The sequence below is a fragment of the Rhamphochromis sp. 'chilingali' genome (assembly GCF_963969265.1).
Source record: "Rhamphochromis sp. 'chilingali' genome assembly, chromosome: 2".
NCBI classification, from domain to species: domain Eukaryota; kingdom Metazoa; phylum Chordata; class Actinopteri; order Cichliformes; family Cichlidae; genus Rhamphochromis; species Rhamphochromis sp. 'chilingali'.
This window is the reverse complement of record NC_137930.1, coordinates 66145922-66167002: the sequence shown is the minus strand read 5'-3', so window position 1 is coordinate 66167002 and position 21081 is coordinate 66145922. Positions and strand designations below refer to the sequence as shown.

Genomic DNA, 21081 nt, shown 5'->3' with positions numbered 1-21081 from the left:
GTTATTTTTTTACAGGACGAGTGAAGATTGCAATCTTGTGCGCTCTTACTTTCCTCTGCCTGCTCACTTTAAGTAGAGACCAGGACGTTACTTCCTTGGGAACAACGTGTACAGCTGTAAATTTCTGTGCTCTTTCATTAACTAAGATGACACCCCATCAGCAGTGCTCCCTCCTAGTGAATTATTGATAGGGGTCCTTTGACGGGACAACAGCAGCAGGGGAAGGAGGAAAACAGAAAGAGCGTGAAGGCATTCCAAATGACTGTTTTGCCAGCCAGCTACTAAGTGATTGGAGTGATTCTGTTCCAGTCCTAACGAGACAGTGACTTCAGTCCATTAGGCACCAACAGTCGCTATGGCAGAGTGCATGCTTGTTAGTGCTGAGAGCACGAGACGGTGACAGAAGGCTTGGTTAAGGACCCTGGAGATGCAGAAAGCTCCACAGCTGAGCAGGGATGACAGTGGAGGACAAGACAAATGAGCCTGAAGGTCCCCTGTGCGCGACCCTATAGTAACCTGACGGCCTAGCAGCCTTTTTGTGGAGCAAAGTCAACAAGGACAAGTGTGTTGTTTAACCCACAGGGATATTTTGCTAAGGACTTTAGCTCTCAGACTCTAAGTGGATCCGGCACTAGTTAAGCAGCCTTTGGTATAATAATTAAGCGAGGAGAGGTCAGAAACTACTCGTTCATCTTCCAACTAAAGAATTCCATTTTAATTGTATAATTAAAAATATATAAAAATTACATTTTTATATACATTCAATCTATAAATGAATGTATTACTTTCAGTGGTTCTTTATAAACACCTTCTGTTAGAGCATTTTTCAAGGTTTGAGGACTCTGTCAGCTGTGGAACGAGTAAATGTTTTCCCTCATCTTAGGTTTAGTTCAAAAGATGCTGGCATCATATTTACTGAACAGATAGGAAACAGTATAAATCTTCCTGTCCAGCCTCAGCTCAGATAAGCTCTAGCCCAACCCCCACACCCCTGAACTGGATAAGCAGTTAAGAAAATGGATGTATGAATGTTCCCATCCATCTCTTGGGAAGAAAGTACATAACATATATTATGAACATCTGATTATTCCTTTACAACTGCCTACAGTTTGAGGTTAGCTAGAGGTAAACTGACTAGTCAGTATTCACTGTGCATGATGCACATCTTTTGTTTGTGCTCAATACAGAAGATATTTATTGCTCTATATTTGTAGGACACTCACATGTCTTGGACTACAATGTACTGGTGTGGCACCAGGCCATCAATCCCATTGTGCCTCCCCTCCCACCAGTCTTCAGATGCCCGTTGATACAGCAGCAGGGAGGCGCCCTTCTTGAAAGACAACTCTCGAGAAGAGCGCCCGACGTAGTCAAACTTGGCAATGGCTTCAATAGGCTCACCCTCTGTCAAGAGAAAGGATTAGTCAGGTTAAGTACATGTCAGATATGGCAAAGTCATCAAGTACAGATGGTTGTTATTTCATGTGCAGACATTTCTAACAACTGATTAAAGTGCTGTAGACTTGGGAAATAAAAATCTAATTTTGGAAACAAATGCACTTACAAATACAGGCTGGCTACAATTCAAGGGAGTCTAACACCGACATGTTTGTACACGTGAATATGCAGTTGATGCAAGTGCACATGGAGTGCAAGTAAGCTAAGCCAGCTGATTCCCCCGCCCTCAGTTCCAGTCAATAGTAACCCAGCTTTACAACAGCAGGCCAGAGCCACTATGGGCCCTGAGGAGCTTTAGCAGGACATGTATAGAAGCTTTTGAGAGGAGATCTATGCGACTCAGGGGCATGTGAGTCACGGCATGGATCATCAGACTGGGGTGATTACTGCTCAATAATTGTACAAATAGAGCTCTGGATCACTGACAACAGAATGTGAAACATACCGTGAAAAGTTACTGCGTAAAACACCAGCCAGTGGTCGACTGAACAATTATTATTACAGTTTATTTTAATTTACTTGTACACATTTAACTACTTGTGTTCCCTGAATACAATCTGAAGAGAACAACATCTAGAGTTGACTTTACTTTTCAAAAAAGGCACAGTCTCCAAGCCAATATGTATGCACTACAGCAACACGAGGCTAAAAATAGCTTCTTTATTCCTCCCTCGCTCCTACCTCTGCTTTCCTGCCAGCTCACTTTCTCGCTTCAAGTCAGACAGGGGGTCCCTGGACAGACGTAACACAGGCTCTATATATACGCTGGTAGGAAGGCAACAGAGTAAATGTCTGAAACCTGTCTCAGCTGTGACAACTCATCGTGATATACTGCATCTTTCTCAGGAGTGGGAGATTAATTTCAAGATGAGAATCCCGTGTGCTAAAGAAAATATAGGCTTGATTGTGGAAAGACTTGTGGGCTCTGCATTTCTTCCAGTGTCCTATTTTATCTCATGTATTCTCGTTCAGTTTCATCCCACCTTTAACTTGCTACTGTCTTTGCTTCACTGGGTTGTCAGTTTTTGCCGTGGCTCCAATGAAATGTGACAAGCAGGAATTTACAGTTTGAATTAATCGGACTGCACTACAGTGGACGAGGCTGTTAATAAAGCAGACGGCACAGTCGTCGGTGCAGGGGAATTCTCTTCCTTCCTCTACTTTCTTCATCCCTTTCAGTCACGTCAATAAGCTGATCCTGCGATCTGTCAATGTGTACCCAAGGCACACGCGTGTGAGCGCTGCAGGGACGTGACTGAAGCTGGAAGCAGCAGGCAGGATTCCCTTTGTCATGTCGTGCAATTATAACTGAAAATCTTTCAGAACCAACTGAACTCGGTTGCACACGTACATGTACGCACCCTCCCACACTGAGACTGGAGCTAAAGAAATGCTGAACCATGAGAGTTGGAGGCATGTGGTCCAAGAGATAGAAACTGTCAGATGTCTTGCACACGCCAGTGGAGCGCGGTTGGTGTGGATGTTGCTTACACCAGTGTTCCCACAGAGAAATGGGGCAGCAGAAGCCTGGTTTGATATGTTTTTAGGATCAATGGCACTAAAGGAGGCTTCTTTTCCCCCACTGCACATCATCATGATGTTAATAATCGCACGCTCTTGCTGTTACAAAACAAACAGCAGACACTGCGGCAAACATGGGAAAAAAAGAAAAGAAACATGGCTCCTAATAGGAAAACTGACTACGCTCTGCAAAGTATAACAATACATTCCCCTTTAACATCTACAATACAGCGAGCAGGTTCACGTGACATCGAGGGCATCCTGGTATATTCCTGTAACTGCCATAATCAATGAGTCATTTAGTTCATTTCTGACCTTGTGGGAAATTTACCAGCAGACACAACATTAATGTTGCCACTCTAAAACCAGTTAAGCTCCTCGCGTGACAACCATCATCTCAAATGTCACGCGTGTCGGACAGTGTCAAATGTCACAACGCCCAGTTTGTGCCTCCCATATGTTAACATTATTGCTGCTTCAAATAACTGTGTCCTATAGGGGAAAAACTTTAATTTAAGATTGATTTCAAAGCTGTCTTTGCTTAGCAGGTTAATAAAAAGCACAAACTGTTGCAGAGATCAAAGGAAATGTGATTATTTTTACACATACAGCACAAAAGGCTTCAACTCTTGTTTCTTTATATTTTGCTTCCAGAGAGCAACACATTATTGTCACTTTTTAAAGTGGTCTTGAGTGTTTCTCCAGGGATGAACCAGTGTTGTGTCTACACATAACAGATAACTTGGGAAAGAACCAATTTTACTAGTTACTAGTAAAACACAATTCGCTCCCTGGCCCAGAATACTATTTTTGCATCAACAAGGCGAGTTCCAAGAAGCCGTTAGCTGAAACTTGGCATTATCTCAGCATGGTGGAAACTGGTGGATTAAAACCAGAAGTGGCAGGCCTACAAATAAACCAGCTACAGTAGATGAACAGTATCTGAAAGTCACATCCTAAAGAAACTGAACTGGACCTTCAGTTAATCCTCCTACTGTTCTCTGAAAATTCATCAGAAAAGATGTTAGTGGAAGGATGGCTGTAAAGAAGCCGATCTTAAGGAGGGAAAACTGAGAGAAAAGGGTGAGGTAGGCCAAATTAGACAAGAACTAGCCTTGATGTTTGGTTCCAATGATTGTATTAGGGCTGTGCGATATGACCAAAATTAAGACATCTATCGTCCGATAATGATATAAATCACAAAAATGTAACATTTTCTGTAAATTCTGTGAATCTCGGGCAGCTCGACTTGCGTGAAGTGTTTCCAGCTGGAGTCGAGTGTTTTAACCGATGTATGAAACGATACATTTTTAGACATAAGTTGTAACATCCGCCGTTTTCTTTGTGAGTATTTATTACACGGCATGCTGCGGGGAAAAGCCTGTTCTAACGTTTGAGTCTAAGGTTTATTTTCTAACACTTGACGGCTCTTTTTTAATTCTCATCCGTAAATAATCTGCTCTTTCACGTGATTCAGTTTATTTTGAAAAGTCTCAACAGGATCTTGAGCTTTATTGTGAAAGGTTTATGTGGAAAATAAACAAGCAGACACGCGATGGTTTTACAGTCGTTGTTGCTAACGACAACGCATAAAAACAAGCCCTTGTCTGTCTGTAGTGTGGTTATATTAAATATAAGCGAAAGAGAGAACTTTAAGAAATGAATATAGCCACTACAGTGACCATCAAAACCATGAAAAATATTGCCGTAAAGAGTTTATTTTGCGACACCACGAAACAAACGATAGCGTAAAATGAAACGATAGATGTTTTTATATCGTCATCCGATATATATCGTTATATCGAACAGCCCTAGCGAGTATGTCCAGAGGAGGTCAGGAATGAGGTACAACAGTGAGCCAGCCATCACAAAAATGGCTCTGTCATGGTTTGAGGCTGGAATCATGGTATTATGAACGCAGAAAAGAACCATTCGATTTTGCTCCACTGTGTAATACTGTGTGGAAAGCTTTCAATTGGCAGAAACTTCATTTCTCAGCATGGCAATGATACCAAACACACTGCCAATGTAGTAAAAGCATACCTGGATAGAAAAACACAGTGAAACATCGGGCATTGAAGGCCTCAGCTGAGGCCAGGTCTCAACTATAATGAAGCAATGTGGGATCAGAGGCAGTATTCCTGAAGACTACTAAATAAAAAAGAAAGCTTGCCTAAAATAGTTTAGGCTCTGTTGAAGAATAAAAGTCCTCATACCAAACACTGAGCTTCAAGCTCGTTATAACTCATTTTATACAATATTTCCATTCATGTTTGAAGACGTTTCGATAAACTGTTGCATTTATTTGTCATTTTTCCAGGAAAACGTGAATGAAATGAAGAGTGTCTCATGACTTTTGCACAGTACTGCCTGCTTTTTAATCATGAACAAAATGTATCGGGAGCATAAAAACTCACAATGCTGCTAAAATAAAAGTGACTACCCAGTGTCTTATTAAAAGGAATAAGAATGTGTGCATCAAATTTAACAGGATAAGTAAAAATCTGGACCTTTTGTTGACATGAAAGAAATGGGATGACTAATATAGGATTCAACCTCTGTGCAAAACCTCAAAGCAAAAGAGATACTTCAGTGAGGGCCAAAGTGGTGAACAGGTGGACAACCGCACCCTCTTTTGGACCAAACCAAGAAGCTGCTATCGTATATTTCAAAATAAAGGTAAGCATAGGAGTCGGTGAACCTAACTGTTCTGGTACATCTTGGGGAGCTTTTCATGAAATACCCATCTGGGGAATCCTGGTGAAGACTGACATTATGTCTTTCAGAAGACTGTTTGCCTCTGAAAAATACACAAAATACATAAACTGTGGCTATATTTTCTGAATGGTCACAACTACAATATGACAAAAGATCTTGATCGTCAGTTATCCACACACTTCATTTTTTTCACAAATGTTATCAGGACAGCATATTGCATTAAGACTCTGTATGTAATCAGCTTGAAACGCATCTGCTCCAACGAGTCAAGGATATTTCTCCACCGGTGTTTGCACACGAGGTGACATTCACTTCCTTTAAAGGCCAACACAAGTTAACACGTTTGAAGCCTTGATAAGAAAGGAGAGAAAAATGATAACTATGTAAGTCTGGAGAAAACAAGCGAGAGTAACTAAACAGGAAACAAGCCCTGTTTTTGTGTCTGAAATCCAACTGAGGTCACAGGGATTTAAAAATAACTGATGACAATAACTTGACCACAGTTCAAGACTCTACAGGGAGGAACTCAGTCAGTGAGGACATCCTCCCAGCCTGCTTAGAGAAGCTTTTGGAACAAAACCATGGCAGCAAGGGCTTTCTGGAAAACACAATCTTCTCGTAATTACTCAAAGTTGATAGCTGCCATCTGTGTTTTACAGTAGGAATAAGTTTCCTCGTCTAATCAGATATTTCCTTTGGTTATACTTAACAGTAAGATGAGGGTCTTTATTTGGAAACCGTGATTAAAAGCTAATGTCAGGAGAAGAGATCAACTGTGGTTTTCAAAGTCTCTCTGTGGAGGCTGATGTCAACATGTAGCTTGGTGATAACGTGGAAGGATTTGGGTGACTGCTTTCAACAGAAAAGGTTTAGGAAAGTGTGTTACTAAGGTAAGACAATAAAATTAGGTTCAACAGTAGTTCAAGTATTTCTTGCACCGTTCTGTCTACATCTGGTCAGTTTTCTGTCAAAGTTATCTCTCACTTTTTAATGAGCTGAAAGTTTTATTGTCCTTTTCTGCTTTTTACTGTAAGTTAAACAGCAAAGTCATACCACGTCTAATCTTTTGGTCTCAACTAACTCACTAAATATTTGATTTGGACGTAGTGAACTGGTATCCATTTCATGGAAACAAAGGACCACATGTCTGATCACACAACAGCGTCTGGCTGAAGTACTTAATATCCTCCAGTGTCAACAACAGCCCGGTGTTTTTTCTTCGTTTCTTCATTTCTATATATATTTCTCTGGGACATATGGAAATGTAGTTAAATGTAGACTTTATTATTTTTGAACCACAGATAAAATGTGACACTTTTGAAACATGCTTCATAAATCTGCCATAAATTACTTGTGCGCTGATTTTTCACAAAGGGAGTTAAAAATGTAATCCAAGGTTGGGACCTTTAAGAAACAAGTTTCCATTCCCAGGAGGCCCAAAAGGTGCAGACCACCAAGGAATTTGTAAAATGAGGGGGTGCCGTCCAAAGCCCCAAGGAAAGCAGAACCATTAGAATATGAATGGCTGTCTGTCATTCTGAGCCCGGTTCCCTGGCTCTTCAAGGTTAATGCATTTATCGGGCTGAAAGGCAGGATTAGCCACCCGGAGCTGCAGAGACACAAGTTTAACCCCCCACACACCAAAGACTGGGGGGGGTTAAATTTAACCGTGCATATGCTAAATGAACAATGGTTACAATAATTAGTTTTAGTTCTATATTTAGTGATTGCAACTCCTAAAAACACAATTTGATTGGACTCTAGAAGGACACAAAGGTATGTAAGAGCAAGTTTAAACATTTGTATGACTATTTACTGCTGTGCAGTCACTCACCATCCTCGCTGGTGTGCGTCTCTGTTCCTCCCTCATTGTCTACCTCCTCCAGGGCTCCATGCTCGCTATAGGGGCTCTCACTGTTGGGGACAACATCCAAATTACCAGGGTCACAGCCACAACAGGGTTCAAGGACTAAGGTACATTTCAACAACACACACAAAAAATTTTAATGATAAAAAGCCATTCAAGACAAGATGAAAAGCAGGAAGGTTTTTTACAATTAATAAGACATGGAGGATGTTCAACCAGCAGCCATTATCAAGAGTTTCCCATTGTGTGGTTAGGAAGTCTTTCTAAATGATCATCTGGAAATGAAGAGTGAGAGCTGACAGGAACGCCACACATGACCGCAGATTACCCCGGCCAGGAAATGAACGTCTGCGTCCAAGCTAACATGTCAGTAGCAACCTCCTCTTTAGGGAGAGGAGGAGGCAACGAATGGAAAAGAAAATCCCAGGGGTTATGTCTCACTCGGGGAGACACAGGCACGCTGAGACAGGTGATTTACTCTGGCTAGAGATAAATCGCTGTCAGGCTGCGGTGATGTGGGGGCAGCACAGACGAGGAGAAACAGAGGTAGATAAAGTCGGGAAGAAACAAGCGATAACCTTATATACAGATGTGAGGCTGGTTTTTGTCTTGCTTGACTGCAGTTTGCTCTGCATTTCAACTAATCAGCCCCTTCCTGCCAGGTGACCTCTTTTTTCTTCTGTCATGATCGTAGAAATTAAAACGATCGTTTCAGCCTGTCTCATCTAAATACAGTCCTGAAACATGAGCTACCTCGTCATGTTCTTCAGCTGCACGTGTTGAACTGGTATGTGTCATAGCTCACATCCACTCCCCAGTGTGAACATCTCTGGATGTTTGGGTCCAGTAAATGCGGCACTTCACCCGATTTAGGTATAGCACTGTCGGCATACGTTCTTATTTCTTACCAGTAGTCCCCGCCCGCCATGCACTTCTCATAGATGGGCCCATCCAGTTCTTTGACATCAGGAAAGATGGTCTCGTGGTGGATGATGATCGTCTTGATGATCTCGTTGACGTGGGCCTGGCACGAGACCTGGTCCTGGCTGTCTGGTGTGGGCATGAGTGTTGGGCCAAAACATATGGCCAGGTTGTATGGGTCCATCATGTTCTCATCACTGTACTGGGACAGACTGAAGGGAGGGACGGAGGGTGAAGAAACAAAATATAAAGGAGTAAAAGGTTGGAATATTTTAGTATAAAGTATTTCAGACAAATCATTGAGCAAGGGCAATCATGATGTTTAGGATGTTATTTTTGTTAAACTCACTGGTCGAGGAAGGCAAAGAGGTAGCGCATCACAATGAGGACCGATCTGGGAATGGTCAGGAGGATCTTACGGATGTACAGCGCTCTCTCATACAGGTTTTCTATTCCTTTTTTTAAAAAAAAAATAGGGGGGGGGGGGGGGGGGGTGGTCAAAAAGAGTATGTTGTTAGCAATAAAAAATTTATAAACCAAAAAAATAAAAGCATATATAACAAGTTTTTCTCTGGTTCAGTCCATGGAGTAGACGTCTGGGGCTTACACTTGTGTAATCTATCGACGTTATCCACATACTCTCAAGTCTAAAGACATAAATTCGGCCAAATACTTAGTAGAAACATTAAATATTTAAACGGGCACAGACGTTTAATTGTATAAAGTCCTCGTGGACACAGGCGATATGTTGACTCTGGTAATTACCCTCACCACAACTTTGGTTTATCACCCGATTCTCTCATAAAGGAAGAAGAAGTGAAAATAGGTGCTCTGTCACGCGCACATTTTGTTTACCTTTTCAGAAATATCACGAAAAAAAGAGCAGCTTTATTATCATTTTCACAGAGAAAAAATATTGTGCTTTAGTAAGATGCAGCCGGAGAATGTCGACCTTTCTGTCCTTCGTTACTATTATGTTTGTCTCAGTGTGGCACCTGAAACAGGCTGTTTTAAGCAGCTAAGCTGGGGCTGTGCTGGCTGGGCTGCTAAAAATAGCCATGTCACCCTCCAGCCACTGTGTGCCATCTGGGATTTGGGCTTCTGGGATACTTGTGATGTATTTCATTTTTCATGAATACCTAACTTGGATTCTGTGAGGCTCTCAAGCACTTCAGAAGCTGCTATTTAAAGATCTATTCGAACGCAGACTTCTACATCACGTGTGTGCAGCACATCCTCGCGAAGCATTCTTACCGCAAATTCCAAAATGAAAGATATCACAAGCCGCAGTGCACGGCTGCGGTGAAAATGAAACAGTCAACTGAGAGCGGTTAAACGATCTCGTAGCTGGTCTGAGCTGCTCCATATGGGAATAAGGTTTATATATGGAGCCTGCTGGGCGCTCAGCCCACACTGCAATCACTGGCATGCAGAGCTGGGAAATGTAAACAGGGAATCCCCATCACTCATCCAGCACAAATGTGTAAACGACGGTAGACCCAAGAAACTCAAGAGGACACACTTCACACACTTGCGAGTACACAAAGCACACACACAAATACACGGGGCACACAATCACTCCCGCAGAGTCGCACGAGGCATCGGGACGCACACTATGTCCATGTGACTTTGTGCATATTCAATTGTTCTTTAACAGAGCTGATGTGATGTAATGCAGTGTCATTCAAAGAGCTGACTGAACTGTGGAACGATTCAGACAAATTCACAATGTGACCATTCTTGTGAGGACTCCACTGCAGATTCAGCCCAGGGCTGCGAACATTCAACACTCCACCAAAACTCTATGGTCAGCTTTGTGCCGCTCACAACAGATCGGCTCCTGCTCAGAGCTCAACACAGCAGAGCAGGACCCACAAAACGCAAGTCCGAGTTCAGACTTCAGAATGACAAAGAGTTCAAGCAAGACTACAAGGAATATCCCAAAATGTTCAAACTTTCATTATCGGATACAGTGGGGCAAAAAAGTATTTAGTCAGCCACCGATTGTGCAAGTTCCCCCACCTAAAATGATGACAGAGGTCAGTAATTTGCACCAGAGGTACACTTCAACTGTGAGACACAGAATGTGAAAAAAAAAAATCCATGAATCCACATGGTAGGATTTGTAAAGAATTTATTCGTAAATCAGGGTGGAAAATAAGTATTTGGTCAATAACAAAAATACAACTCAATACTTTGTAACATAACCTTTGTTGGCAATAACAGAGGTCAAACGTTTACTATAGGTCTTTACCAGGTTTGCACACACAGTAGCTGGTATTTTGGCCCATTCCTCCATGCAGATCTTCTCGAGAGCAGTGATGTTTTGGGGCTGTCGCCGAGCAACACGGACTTTCAACTCCCGCCACAGATTTTCTATGGGGTTGAGGTCTGGAGACTGGCTAGGCCACTCCAGGACTTTCAAATGCTTCTTACGGAGCCACTCCTTTGTTGCCCGGGCGGTGTGTTTTGGATCATTGTCATGTTGGAAGACCCAGCCTCATTTCATCTTCAAAGTTCTCACTGATGGAAGGAGGTTTTGGCTCAAAATCTCACGATACATGGCCCCATTCATTCTGTCCTTAACACGGATCAGTCGTCCTGTCCCCTTGGCAGAAAAACAGCCCCATAGCATGATGTTTCCACCCCCATGCTTCACAGTAGGTATGGTGTTCTTGGGATGCAACTCAGTATTCTTCTTCCTCCAAACACGACGAGTTGAGTTTATACCAAAAAGTTCTACTTTGGTTTCATCTGACCACATGACATTCTCCCAATCCTCTGCTGTATCATCCATGTGCTCTCTGGCAAACTTCAGACGGGCCTGGACATGCACTAGCTTCAGCAGCGGAACACGTCTGGCACTGCGGGATTTGATTCCCTGCCGTTGTAGTGTGTTACTGATGGTGACCTTTGTTACTTTGGTCCCAGCTCTCTGCAGGTCATTCACCAGGTCCCCCCGTGTGGTCCTGGGATCTTTGCTCACCGTTCTCATGATCATTTTGACCCCACGGGATGAGATCTTGCGTGGAGCCCCAGATCGAGGGAGATTATCAGTGGTCTTGTATGTCTTCCATTTTCTGATGATTGCTCCCACAGTTGATTTTTTCACACCAAGCTGCTTGCCTATTGTAGATTCACTCTTCCCAGTCTGGTGCAGGTCTACAATACTTTTCCTGGTGTCCTTCGAAAGCTCTTTGGTCTTGGCCATGGCGGAGTTTGGAGTCTGACTGTTTGAGGCTGTGGACAGGTGTCTTTTATACAGATGATGAGTTCAAACAGGTGCCATTCATACAGGTAACGAGTGGGGGACAGAAAAGCTTCTTACAGAAGACGTTACAGGTCTGTGAGAGCCAGAGATTTTCCTTGTTTGAGGTGACCAAATACTTATTTTCCACCCTGATTTACGAATAAATTCTTTACAAATCCTACCATGTGAATTCATGGATTTTTTTTCCACATTCTGTCTCTCACAGTTGAAGTGTACCTCTGGTGCAAATTACTGACCTCTGTCATCATTTTAAGTGGGGGAACTTGCACAATCAGTGGCTGACTAAATACTTTTTTGCCCCACTGTATGTATAACCCCCCCCCCCCCCCCCCCCCCCCACAAGGCTACAGTGTATAATATAAGATGATATGAGAGCTAATTATTTTAGGTCTTTAAGACAATAAAATCACCAGGATCTAAATCCATCTAAATTAGACAAATATGCTCTTCACTGTAACGCAAAGTATTTAAAATAAGTATGTAAATAAATAAAACTTGTTACAGAAAACAAACAATCAATCACTCATAAAAAGCGACTGACTGATAATACACAAAAATATGTTCTTACTGATGCAGGACAGCAGCTCATTGAACCTCTCTTTGGGGAAAAGAGGGTTCTCCAGACCTCGGAAGTACAGTTTGAGAACGCCAGCCACCGAATTGATGTCATGATTATTCTCATCGTCTGCCAGAGGGTCATTTCCTAAAACAAAGAGAAGCGAGCAGGTCAAGTTGGATTTATTTTATTGCATAATTTTAGACATATACCTAATTAAAAATAAAATCGGAAACAAATATAGTAGAGATCAAGCTGTTGACAAGCATCTTTTATAGTGAAAACAGAACCCCGGTACCTCTCTCAAATGAGTTCTTGATGTCGTTGACTTCCAGCTGGGATCCAGGTACACGAAATATTCCTTGGTGCTGGAGGCCTGTACAGGGAAAAAACAAAACAAAGAAAGGATGAGGAAGCAAAGAAAAGCAGAAGACCAACTCATGAGCTTTAATCCACCTGTGGTCATACAGATGAGAAAACAAATTGCCCAAAATGACACATCCTAAGGAAGATCAAAATTACTCATTATTCATATCATTACTAGTAATCAAAAAACATGCCCTTTACTAAGCAAGATTAAGTTACTGTAACTAGCCTGCAATATTTTTTTAGATTTATCTCCGAGTGTCATCAGTTGGTTGCCAGACAAGATGCAGAGGATGTTCTCTACAGTCACACCTTTCAATGCTTAGAATTATAAATCTGCTTTAGTCAGTGATATTTAAACTCAACAGTCATACAGTGAGAGGTTTCTCACTGTATGGGAATTTCAGTAGAAGAGACCACATAAAGATAAACAGGGCGGAATTTGCACATTTCCATGGAATAAACTGAAACTCCAACATCTGCATCTGTGAAAGTGTTACTTTGTCCCACACTAGATAAAGTTGGTTGGGTTATAAGAAGACCTCAAAGAAGGTATAAATACAGCAACTACTGTAACACTGTAAGGGCTGACAGTATGCTACTCACCATACAAATTTATGTAGCGAATACAACTCTCAACCACACGAGGAATAGCTTGTCCAGAGTCCTTTGAAGAAAAGTCAGATGAGTAATTCGTCATTTTGTTACATGTTTAAGAGCCTAACCGATACTACATTTCTTTCAGTGATTTGTTACAAAAAAAAAAAAAAAATCACTGGTGTATAATGTCCTTGTTTTTCTTCATTAACACATAAAATCAAAATTGTGCAAAAAATATGTAATAATCAGGATTATATCACATTTTGAGGAGGTAATTTTTCCAAAATCTGATCAATTAAAACACGTGTCTCACTTTTGTGTTTTCTTAATGCATATCTGGTGCATGCAGACTGCTGACTGGTTCAATGTATTGATTGCGGCCCAATAGGAGCCGTTAAAAGAATATAATCATGCACACCCAGTGAAAGTGAAGCTGGTAAGTTTAAATACAAAGTGTGATCTTATTAAGACAGACTGACTTGACCTCACAGCTATTCCTTTGCTCAGTTTCATGGATGTCGTGGATTATCACTAAGTATACAAAAATCACTAACCAACTGGAATAGCAACACCGGAGGCCTATTGAAATGTGCTTAAACATGCCTTATGTCTTTTTTTATGCAAACAATCCAGAGCTGTGCTTAAATTAACAAGAGCTTATCCAAAAGGGCACAGACTCCATATGAAGTTCGGGCCTAAAATGGCCAGATAAGAGCACTTGGATGTGCACTCAACTCTCCTTCTGCCTGTGTGCTGGCTCCTCTTGTAAATCACTGCTGGACGGGGACTCGGTACATGCTTTTAATGATACAGTGGATCTGTTTACAGCCCTCAGGGGTATACAATGAGCCCAAACGCAACAGCCATACTAAAATCGACTAGCTATGGCTGGAGTGCAGCAGTGAGGGTTGAGGCAGAAGCCGGGGTGCTGCTAGATTATGTAATGCGATCTCTTTGGATATGAGAGACTGATTTTGATCTATAAGGAATAGAAATTTGCACAGACAACTGAAACTACAGCTGTAACCTTCAACTCAGTCTGTCTAAGTGGCAGGTAAATAACTTGTTAGTACAGAATAGATACAGGAAATGAGAAAAGGTTCGCAGCACGAGCCCCCCAACATGCCTCAGAGTTTCTACCTGATGTCGAGTGTGTGAGTTCCGTCGTCCACGGCTAAAGAGAAATGTTGCAAGAGTCGGAGATGATCAGAGATGGAAAAAGGGGAAAAAAGCAAGATCCAGATTAGCACCTCAGCAGCTTCCCACCAAAGCTTTTACTAAGAGAGCGTCACATTCTACTCTGTGCTGGCATCAAACCCATAACAAAACAGCAGGAACTGGACAGGATCAGGCAGGACTCGACACGGCCACCGGCGAGAGGCAGTGAAGAGACCGGAGGAGGGGGGCAGCACACCTTATCAGTTTGGCATCCGCTCCCCGACTGCCATCTATCCTGCTGTTTTCACTGGCCTCTGCTCTTACTCTGGAAGCGGAGGAGAGAATATCTCCCGCCAGAGCAGCTCAGTGATGCCAGGTCAGCAGTGAGTCAGGGGAGCTGATGGAGACAAACATTTATCCTTCCAACTGCTGTTCCCTTCCTCCTGCTGCCCTCCAAATCTATCAATGCCACCACCCCACACATCTGAGAAACAGACCGCCAGAGCTCGCTGACTCATGAGGAAGGTTTCCAGAATCCATCTTAGCACAAATGTTCATGTTTTGTTGTTGATAAATGATGATCAAAGCTAAGACGCTTACGGGGGAACCCACCAAAATGACCAGAAAGCCAGAGGGAAATAGAAAACGGATAGGAGAAGGTGAACAGTCAAGCGGGAGACTGGCAATCAGTACCTTAATAAATGACTCCAAATTGCCATTAAATAACCTAACATTAAAAACAGAGCGGGGTCTAGCCCGCCGGGTGCCAGTGAGGGTTCTGTACGGCCCATTGGGATGTCTAGAACACAAAGAATGAATCAGAAAAGGCAAACAATGCATTTTGTGGTTTCCCTCTTTGCACATTTATGTCCTTTCAAAACCTGAACTGAAGAGGAGGATGACTAATCTTCAAAACCTTTCAACTCCAGGTGATGGCTGGATGGATGAATAAGGGTATTTTTTCAAACACAGCTGAAACCCATGAAATAACGTTTTCTTTATAGCCTTTTTTTTAATCCTCCACCAGATACAACAGGCCAGAGAAATGCCAGACCCACTGGGAGCTTTGTATGTGTCAGCATCCACCTCGTGACAGAGCCTGCAGGTGACAGTCCCTTTTAGTTAGTGTGTATGTTATAATTCTGTTCTTGAGATCTGGAGGACTTAAGAGTAAATTTTCCTCCTCGAAGAGGCAAGTTCAAATTAAACTTCTATTCCTTGTTGAGTTACTAGCCACCAAATAGGGTTCCTTTCATCAAATTAAGCATATTATCTGCTGATAACAGCCAGCCAACGTCAGTCGATAGCGACTCTCTTTAAATTGCTTTAACCGGCCTATGTCTACTACTGCAGAACCCTTTGCAACCTGTCTCTATCTCAGCCTTTCATTTTGTTGTGTGTCCGACTTCATCAACGCCATCAGCTGTCACTGATTTCTGCTGGTCTCCCTGTATATGGTGTCCACCCATGTGCATCAAAGGAAGAGAGGTCCTAGAACTTACTGACAGAAATATCATAATATATAAAACTAGTATAACTAGCTAAGTTATGTAACTACAGAAGTAGTGAAAAGAAAAACTGTCCTGAAGTTTCAGTCGCTGTTGAAAGGGAAGTGAATATGCACAGGTGCTGATGTGTCTACTTTACCTTGTGGTCATGTATTCAGCTCGGTGGCCTGAGATATGAGAAAAGAGACAAGGTGTGACAAGAAGTTAGTTGGGTGGACATGCCAAGACTCATCACTGCAGTCCCTGCAGGGAATTGTGCATATGGCTAACAAAGCATTTGCCATCTGCTCACAACCACTGGCCTTTTGAGCAATCCAAAAGAAACCCATACACACTGTTTTTCCACATAATATTATAACCTGTGCCGAGACGGTTACATCAAAATGTAGTTCAAACATCTAAAAGGACACAGATGCACTTTTAAAAGTTATGGGCGCATGCACACGCACACAATACACAGAGCTAAGTTTAAAACAAGCAAAAGAAGATGAAGCAAAAATAACTACCAAATGGTTTCGCATAACAGGAAGACGCTCAAATTTTTTGGGTGACTCAAACTGTACTTCATGCAGACACCAAAATGACTAAGTAGCATGTGGGAGAAACAGGAGGGTTTTTTCTTCCTCTTAACTTAAGGCTTCATTAATCATTCAGCGTCGAATTTGAAGGAGACCACCGGGACTGCCTGTTAGAACAATGAACTGGAAAATACAAGCTGAGCCCTTTAGGAGATCCTACCAGTGTAGAACAAGGGGGGCCTGTTCTTATACATGGCAGGCCATTAGGTTTCAAGCAAATCAATCACTAAGATGGATAATACAAGTTCATTATTGCCCCTCAGCTCTGACTTGCCTGGTTTTAAACCAGATTACAATCTAAGAGCTTTGACTGGTGACAAAAGCAAACAAACAACAGGAAGTTTGCCACAGAATAGACTGAATTTGCTCAAGATGGACTGCCAAATATAATAGAATTCAGTAAAGTACACAATTATTTGTTACACTAGATGTTTGGGTATTGATTGGGGTTAATAAGTCATTTTGGCTGGTAGAACATTTCCCATTTTAAGGTATGAATTAAGCACAAGTACAATACAGTGAAGAGTCTAAGGGTAAATACAGGGTCGTGAATGTACCTTCACCAAGTGCCCTCTTCAGCAAGTCGTGCTTGGCCTGCAGTTTGGAGATGAGATTGCTGCCTTCCAAAAACTCACGGAATTTCTGTGGAGAATTTAGAGTAATTACCCAGCAGCCCTGAGCACCGGCAGGAGCACCCACTCTTAAGACGGCAGTCTGTGATGAAGCAGCCAAGGGCAAAAGGACGTGCTAAGCGCCCCTTTTAGAAGCCCTTATCAGAGCATGTCCATCCCTGGATTGAAACAAGATTGCAGCTGGCAGCTGGAGATATTCTGGGGCAGTTACTCCTCTGCCAGCTGATCAAAGATTTCATAGGAATGATGTGCATAAGTTAAACATCACCTACAACCCAAATATCAAGTATATTCATATATAGATAAAAGCTTTGACTACATGTTCTAAGATTTATTATATAGATTCTGTGGTTTATGATCACACAGGAATGAATCTGTTGTAAAGCTGCATTACAGACAGCATGGATTTGATATTTATTTCTGTTTTCTACATTAAAAATAAATTTTAAAGTCATTACTTTCGCTAACTTGCAGCAGACATCATCTCTGCACTCACCATGAAGTAGAACTGCTCCGTCTCTTGCTGGTTGGCTCTCCTCTTGGCGATGCTGGGCTTGCTGAGGTACGTCTCCGACACTGTGGACTTGACTGATTCGGTGGACCGGCTGTGGTGGAAGCACTCAGACACATCGTAGTCTTCAATGGTCACCATGTCCTGGATGGTGGTCAGGGTTGCCTCTGATGTCTTTTTGATCTGTGAAAAGAAGAGAAGGTGAGAAAAAGCTGATGTCATCTCTTCTATATCACTATGTTACCATCTCACTATACACAGAAACTCACTTCACTCCCTGAAAACCACTCTCTATCCCAAGACACACTTTAAAATTCAGGTGGTTTCTGACGAGGTGAATGTTCCCTAAAATAAAAGAATTTCCCGACGGTTCAAAGTGACTTATTTATCATTGTGTTCACACTCACGGGGTGCAGAGGTGAACAGTGTCAGATGGAAATGCCAGATTGAGCTGTAGGCTTTTAAGATCCATTTTCATAACCACGTCTTCCTGTCAACAGTTCTTCTCTCAGAGCTTATAAACACCAGGACTTGGCCAAGCATGCCCCACCACTTAGTGTGAAAGATGTTCGACCACTGCTGCAAGAGCTGCAGGGCATAACTGTGTCCATAATATTATGACATAAGATGGCACAACATGTGACATTCAAATGAGAGAGTAGATAAAAGTTAAAGACGCACACACACACATCCAGGGGGAAAAACTGATGTGTGTGTGCACACTTTGGCACGTTTAAGCCTTCAGAGTCATCCCAAATGTAAATATGTATATAAGGGATCAAGGCACTTGCAGAGTATGGACCAATGGCAATACAAACAGAGCAAATATAAACAGAGAAAGTAAAGGAGGCAGACAGGGAGGCATAAGAGACTAAACTGAAGTGTGTTAAGTGTGAACATGAATCACTGATGTGGAAAAGCCACAAAAAACCCCAAACAACAACAACGACAACACAAAAACCCACCAACAAGCACTTCCCTGGAAAAATTAAGCAAAACTGCAGCATTTCATGGAGACACTCACCATGTCAGTTCACTTACTGAGATTTTAAAAAGGTGGGGAACGCACAGGTCAATGGGACCCTGAATGTAATGCAGCTGGAATTCCTCTTGATTATCCTTAATGATCAGAATGACCTCACCTCAAAAGGTAGTGACCCCATTTGTCAGTTATTTAGTGAGCGCAAGCTCAGAGGTAATGAAAGAACAAGGCGAATTCCTCGTGTTACAATTATACACACTGAGACAACTGTGGATTGTGGCTTGTTTCTTTTAAACTGCCTGACCCGTGACTCATTTCACCTTCAAAGAAGAAGAAAAAAAAGAGTCGCCCTGAAAACCAAAGAAGACTTTTCAGCTTTCATGTGTTGCTGTGATGAATTACACTGCTGACACACATGCTCGTGCACACATGCTCGTGCACACATGCTCGTGCACACATGCTCGTGCACACATGCTCGTGCACACATGCTCGTGCACACAGAATGGATGTAGTTATCCCACCTTTCATGAAGGAAAGGAAACACGCAGACACGGAACATGAAATGCTAGATTCAGTAAAGTGAAACTTTCAAATGACTAAAAAGGCAAATTTACACAATGACAGGTAACTTCTAACATGTAGCTGTTGGTTAGACTGAGTGCGTTTGAGTTCCTCTCCCTGTGTTCCTGGCAGCCTCATTCAGAGTGGCACCATGGAGGCGAGAGGCCCAGCTGTCATCATGAAGACGAGAGCCATGCATGTGTGATAGAAATGCTCCTAGTGAAAAAGTTGTTGAGTTTATCCATTATTCAGCAGACGGATAGTTACCAGTGTTCGGTGCAGGGCTCAGTTACAGCAGAGCTCTTAGAGAGACTCGGTGGATATGCGTGTTAATCCGTAAATTATAAACCATAAATCCGGTGTCTCTATACTTTGATATAGACGTTCCAAGAGTAAGCAAGTAGCCATCATTATCTAAACTGAACTTCAGCACTGTTAAAAGCAAAAAATAATTCCAGTCGCAAAAAAGTGGAATAAAGGTTTATTCTGCAGGGAAGCACACCACTCCTAGTTAATCCTACATCCGTCATCAGAAGTCAGACTGCAGTCCACAGCTTTCAACAGACCCGGCAGTACAGTAAGTGGGTAATTCGCTGATCTTCCGCTATGAGCACACACACAGGCTTTGATGTGCTTCCTTGATATTTATCTGGAGGAAAAACAAACACTCCCTGCAAAGATGATGCTATTAGATTGCCAGGGTTTAGTGTGAAACATCTTGAGAATAACCATTAAGTGTGCTTGTGTATTTGCAGGAGAAGACGGCAGAAATCAGAGGAGGAAAATTAGTCTGTGTGAGCACTGGGTCATGCAGAGGCAAATGAGATCTAAATGGGCAGATTATTAAGTCTGCAAAAAGACAAATCACACTGACTGACTGATGAGGAGAAATGAAATTATGTCCTTAGAGAAATGAGTTTTTTGATGAAAGAAATCCAGCAGGATTATGCTAAGCCCTACGCCTAAATGAAAGTGAAATCCAGCGTCCTTCTCCCTGTGTTGCACTCTATCCAGCGCCAATGCAGAGTAAATTATTCAGCAATGTTTTCTTTCACCAACTTCACGGGAGCCAAAGAGGTTTGAGGAAGCAGCTGCACTTCTCTATGAAGCACTGCCCTGTAGTTTTTCCTGTCCAGATAAAGACAGACGCTCCTTCTCCCTCGTACGTTTGACAGTCCAGCTTTTAGGTCGCCACAGTGCTTAGAAAGTTCATTTTCCAAGGATGTATCTGGCACATCATGCCCAGGAAGAGGGGCCATCTGGTGATCCTAACATGAGGCAGCGGCGCCCTCCAATTTTGACCCACCAGGACATCCGCTTCAGCGAGGCAGGAGGACAAGGGCATGAAGCAACCGGGGCTTTTCAACCATACACACAGTCACAAGTATATGCACAGTTGATTAAACACTATACGTACTGCAGACAACAGGACTCTGACTCGTCTGGTTATAGTCCATGAAACACCACAATCTGAGTCTCAGTAAATAGGCTGTGACTGAGGATCATTTTCACCACTGACTGACTGATATTTTCTTCTAATGACGTGGGGTGTATGTGTATATACACATACACACATTCTGTCATAAAGCTTGATAAATTCAATTAATAAAGTTAATGAATGTATTTTGCATATTCAAAAAAGCCGCACATACTGTTATTCTGCACTCATAGTTCATTCCTGTAGACGTATAGTTTAGACGTCTGTTTAACTAAAGATTTGACCATCTGATCAAAGGGAATCTAAAATGATGATGAGTGCAGATGAAGTTGTGAGGCCTGCTCCTGTGTCTTTGTAAGAGGATAAAAGAAGAAAGTGCAGCGATGTGGAGGGAGAGAAGCAGAAAGGAGAAGCAGGTCAGACGTGATACAAAGT

The 21081-nt window shown here is 42.3% G+C and overlaps 1 protein-coding gene across 5 annotated transcripts in view; it reads right to left on the bottom strand.

Annotated features, from left to right (window-relative positions):
• Positions 1-21081, bottom strand: part of srgap1a (SLIT-ROBO Rho GTPase activating protein 1a) — an 84213-nt gene that overhangs the window by 8238 nt on the left and 54894 nt on the right. For 3 of the 5 annotated variants that reach the window (XM_080875702.1, XM_080875703.1, XM_080875706.1), the window contains exons 9-19: positions 17651-17848; positions 17080-17164; positions 16084-16111; positions 15130-15235; positions 13285-13345; positions 12611-12688; positions 12325-12459; positions 8835-8940; positions 8473-8697; positions 7532-7611; positions 1224-1404 (exon numbers count right to left, since the gene is read on the bottom strand). In XM_080875702.1, the coding sequence (XP_080731828.1) occupies positions 1224-1404; positions 7532-7611; positions 8473-8697; positions 8835-8940; positions 12325-12459; positions 12611-12688; positions 13285-13345; positions 15130-15235; positions 16084-16111; positions 17080-17164; positions 17651-17848 (1283 nt within the window). Of the gene's footprint in view, positions 1-1223; positions 1405-7531; positions 7612-8472; positions 8698-8834; positions 8941-12324; positions 12460-12610; positions 12689-13284; positions 13346-14418; positions 14453-15129; positions 15236-16083; positions 16112-17079; positions 17165-17650; positions 17849-21081 lie in introns of all 5 variants that reach the window. The other 2 variants (XM_080875705.1, XM_080875704.1) reach the window with 1 other exon arrangement.